This window comes from Macadamia integrifolia, unplaced genomic scaffold, assembly GCF_013358625.1.
Source record: "Macadamia integrifolia cultivar HAES 741 unplaced genomic scaffold, SCU_Mint_v3 scaffold953, whole genome shotgun sequence".
NCBI classification, from domain to species: Eukaryota; Viridiplantae; Streptophyta; class Magnoliopsida; order Proteales; family Proteaceae; genus Macadamia; species Macadamia integrifolia.
This window is the reverse complement of record NW_024870596.1, coordinates 186133-190951: the sequence shown is the minus strand read 5'-3', so window position 1 is coordinate 190951 and position 4819 is coordinate 186133. Positions and strand designations below refer to the sequence as shown.

Genomic DNA, 4819 nt, shown 5'->3' with positions numbered 1-4819 from the left:
GGTAATCGAAGTCTAAAGATCTATAAACTAGTCCATGCATGACTAGCCAGGCAGACAAAGGACCCTGCATCTTTTTTATTTCTCCTATAAAAATTAAGTTTTTCATATTTACGGTGAAATTTATGATGAAATTTATGAAAATTGATCCGCAGTTTGTTCTTCTCCACAGAAGAATCGTGCCTAATTTACAAATAGCAGTCATCAAATGACAAGAAATATAAAAATTATAATAATTATTATTAAAAATAGGATTTGGGCTGATCTCAGGGAGCTCGCGAATCACATGCATGGTGATTTACATAAGAAATTAAGCAGCAGAGCCAAAGCAAAACCAAGAACCCTTGTGAGTTTCACATCCTTTTTCTCTGCAACAATGGCTACAATAGCTGAAACTACCCAAACCCAAAGAGGAAGCCATGATACCAGCAACCTCACAAGAATCTCCAACTGTGATTGGTTTAATCCAGAGACAGGAATCTATAGCAGCAAGCAAAAACTGATTCAGCTCCCCACATATCCATATCTTGATGTTGTCTCCTTGATCTTCTCACACAAACACAATGGGGTTACAGCCCTTATTGATTCTTCATCAGGGTTCACAATCCCCTACTCAAAACTTCCTCAGATGGTAAAATCTATGGCATCTGGCCTATATGAAATTGGGATTTCTCAAGGGGATATAGTTTCAATTCTATTACCTAATACAATTTACTTCCCTATCATATACTTGGGTATATTGTCCATTGGTGCCATTGCAACTGCCACTAATCCTCTCAGTAGTCTCCCTGAGATAGAGAAACAGGTGATTCAATGCAGAACAAGTTTTGTGTTTACCACTGTAGGTAAGGTCAAGGAAATTGAGAAAATGGGTGTTGGGGTTATTGCAGTGCCTGAGAATGTAGATTCATTTACAAACTCCCCTGAGTTTTCCTGTTTTAACAAGCTTCTTTCGAGTGATCCGAATTTGGCACCGAAGCCTATAATCAATCAGGAAGATACAGCAGCTATCCTCTTCTCTTCCGGTACTTCTGGTCCCAGTAAAGGGGTTGTTATGACACATGGGAATCTGATAGCATCAGTTGAGCTTTTTGTTAGATTTGAAGCTTCTCAGTATAATTACCCAGCTTCAGAGAATGTTTACTTGGCCACTCTTCCATTGTTTCATGTATATGGCCTTTCCCTGCTCGCAACCGGATTATTATCATTAGGAACGAAAGTTGTGGTGATGAGAAAGTTCAGCGAAGACGAAATGGTGAGAGCCATTGATAAATACAGAGTCACACATATACCTGCTGTTCCACCAATAGTGATGTCTCTGTTGAGAATAAAGAAGAGTGGCCATAAATTTCCAAGCTTGAAACAAGTCTCATCTGGTGCAGCACCGGCAAGCAAACCTCTCCTCGAAGAATTCCTTAGGAATTTCCCTAGTGTTGATTTTATTCAGGTGTGATGACAAGTTTTTGATTCTCTTTGGGTTGAGACATGATCTGCTTAACTTGAATTTCTCTTTCTTTTTTCTTTTTTTTTTCTGTTTAAGATCATTTTTGTCATATGGGTTTCTCAATTTCAGGGCTACCGTAGATCTTGCTTTGCTTAATTGCTCTGTTTTTATCTTTCTTTGCTATATATGGCTTAATTTGAATTCTGTTTCTGTCATTCTAGATTGACTGGTTTTTTCAATTTTAAGAGCTAGTCTACATCTTAACTTCAACCATTAATTCCTTCTTTTTCTGTTTCTAATCATGTATGGAGAATTCATTCATGACTTCAGGGTTATGGCATGACCGAGACAACTGCAGTAGGTACCCGAGGCTTCAACAAAGACACAATTAAGTATACTTCAATTGGACTATTGGCTCCTAACATGCAAGCTAAAGTGATAAATCCAATCTCTGGTTTCTCTATGCCTCCTGGAAAAAGTGGTGAGCTATGGCTTCGCGGACCTGGTATTATGAAAGGTAAGTAAGATCATCACCTCAGTCTTCAATTATGTATGGAATGCTTAAAGTTATATAGAAATTTCCAGGATACTTAAAAAATGAAGATGCAACAAAATCTACAATTGATAAGGATGGTTGGCTACATACTGGTGACATTACCTACTTTGATCAAGATGGATACATTTATGTTGTTGATCGTTTGAAGGAGATAATCAAATACAAAGGGTTTCAGGTACCAACATAATTAAACTCAAACCTCTAATATAGTTGTTTGTAAGATTACCTGAGACTTTCCTCAACTAGGATATTTTGACTATTTAAGCCTTGATATGAATAGATACCTAATTTTTTGTTTCACTGGGTGTAATTAATTATCACAGATTGCTCCTGCTGATCTAGAATCTGTGTTGATTTCCCATCCAGATATACTTGATGCTGCTGTAACAGGGTAAGTACTCTTCTTACCTCTTTATTAACACTTTGATAGTCTAGGAAATTGTTTTGTTTTATTTTGATTCTTTGATTTGTTTTCTCTTGGTTTTAATGTAAAATATCTCCCATTCAATTACACAGTGCCGTTGATGAAATAGCCGGGGAAATACCAATTGCATTTGTTGTAAAGATGCCAGGAAGTTCACTTTCTGAAGCTGATGTGATGACTCACGTCGCTGGAAAGGTCCCATTTTTCGCTGTTGAATGGATACTATTTCTTCCTTGATCAGCTTTGTAACAACAACAAGATTAAACTTCAAGAAAACTGCAAGTTAAACATTTTTATTTTGTTTTTTTTTTTTTTTTTTTTTTTTTTTTTTTTGGTAGGTTGCCCCATACAAGAAGGTAAGGAAGGTGATCTTCACAAGATCCATTCCCAGGTCCCCTGCAGGGAAGATTCTTAGAAGACTACTGAAGGAGACCTTGATGTCCAGAATTTAATTAAAAGGGCCAATTTTGGAAGGAGAAACATGGAATGGTGCTCTACCTTAAATATATAGGGGGTTAAATAGGAATGGTTCATATTGAAATAGTGATGAAAACATTGATGGATGGTCAAAAAAACACTTCCCACTATGTTGTTGTCGTAAAAATGTTTTCTGAAATCAAAGTGTAACTTCGATATGTGTGGAAAGTTAACTAGAAGAATTGTTTCTAACCAAAACCACACCCCCCCACGCCCCAAAAAATAAAAAAAACTACAAAGAGCTGTTGACAAGTCATTCAATATAGCATAGTCATGGTTATCTGCACTTGCTTGGTTCAGTCATCATTATTTGATGGCCTTCATAAGCCCTTATAAGCTTCATATACATACTCCTCATTATTTGATGGCCTTTATAAGATTCTTTGATATCATAACATAGGCAGTTAGGGCATACTTTTAAATCAAGGATGAAACATTTGATAAAAGACATTCCACGAAATTGACTTCTTTTTGTTCGGACATGTTTTGATTGCATCAAGGTGAAACTCACTAGAGGTAGAAATAAGGGGCTATTCGAAATGAAGAAGTTCTAGGGTTGATACATACTGACATTTACAGTCCGTTCACTATTGCAATGGGAGGATAATGTTATTTTATCACTTTTTATTGATGATTATTCTCATCATTCAAAAAAAAGTCAAATTCCCTATATGCATTTAAAATATTCAAAGCTAAGGTTAAAATTAAAATCGGAAAAAGAAAATTAAATTTAACTATGGACATGGTGAAGAGCATGGTAAGTCAATTTTACCTGATTTCCTATGGGGATACATTGAAGCATCAACATAAATTAAATATATAATAATAAAAAAAATGTAAAGGCGTTGATCAATTCCTAGTTTCGAATCTCAGGCACTGGATATGAACAATGAGAAAAGGAGGAAGAGTTGTGGAAGTGTCTTCCTATCCATAGAAGAAAGCAAGAATTTGGCAACAATCCCGTTGTATCAAACCAATGGAGACAGCAACTCAGCTGTTTTTGATGGGGTCCCAGTCACTAAATCTGCAACCGCCCAGTCACTAAATCTGCAACCGATTCACTAAAGAAGATAGAGAAAGATGAAGAAGATCTAAAAATGAAATAAGTTCGAGTTTTTAAAATGTGATTTTTTTAAAATCTGCAACTCAGCTGTTTTTAAAATGGAAACCCAATATTTGATTTTTTTATTTGCAAAATATCTTGGATTCTATTAAGGGTTTCCACCATATTAGTTTGGTTATAAATAGGGAAGAATTGTTCTCAGATTGATTTCCTATCTTAATGAGAAATAGACATTATGTTATTAAAGGAGACTAGGTCCCCCTTATTTGATTATGTAATAATTGCACCCATTAGAAAAGTGCATTGAGAAAATACTAAGGGGAGAAAACCTCTCTGTTGAAGAATAAGAGTATTGCTCAAAACAATTCGTCTTCAATGAATGCTGAAAACAATTCGTCATCAATGGTGAATGGTATATTGTCCCCCTTTTTTCATATTGAAACAATTCATGGTGTATTGACAAGATCCCTATTATGGTTTAGGAATTATAATACTTTAAATTCCATTAAGTACAGGTTTGCACAACTTCAACTTCTCAAGTTATTTATGAAAGAGGAAATTACATGACCTTGGAGTATTTTAAAATTCTACTTCATATTCATATGGGTTGCTCCATTGAGCCTAATAGTCATGGGTTTGAGTAAGGAAATAGCTTCTTACTGAAGCAAGGGTAAAGCTATGTACATTATGATCCTCCCTAGAGCATGCAATAGTGGGTGCCTCATGCGCTGGGTATGTGTCTTTTTTTTTTTTTTCATATTCATATGGGTTGTACTGAATTTGAATATATGTGTTCTCTTTAAGGTTTTGTAATAACTCAGTTATGAGGTTAGTAGGGTTAATTACTATAAGAGGCAA

The 4819-nt window shown here is 35.5% G+C and overlaps 1 protein-coding gene across 1 annotated transcript; it reads left to right on the top strand.

The window, feature by feature from the left end:
- The first annotated feature begins 373 nt into the window (after positions 1-373).
- Positions 374-2991, top strand: LOC122070608 (4-coumarate--CoA ligase-like 6). Its single transcript, XM_042634802.1, has 6 exons — positions 374-1444; positions 1772-1958; positions 2027-2172; positions 2321-2388; positions 2514-2616; positions 2760-2991. The coding sequence occupies exons 1-6, from the start codon at positions 374-376 to the stop codon at positions 2871-2873; spliced, it is 1689 nt and encodes a 562-aa protein (XP_042490736.1). The 3' UTR covers positions 2874-2991.
- Positions 2992-4819: the final 1828 nt, after the last annotated feature.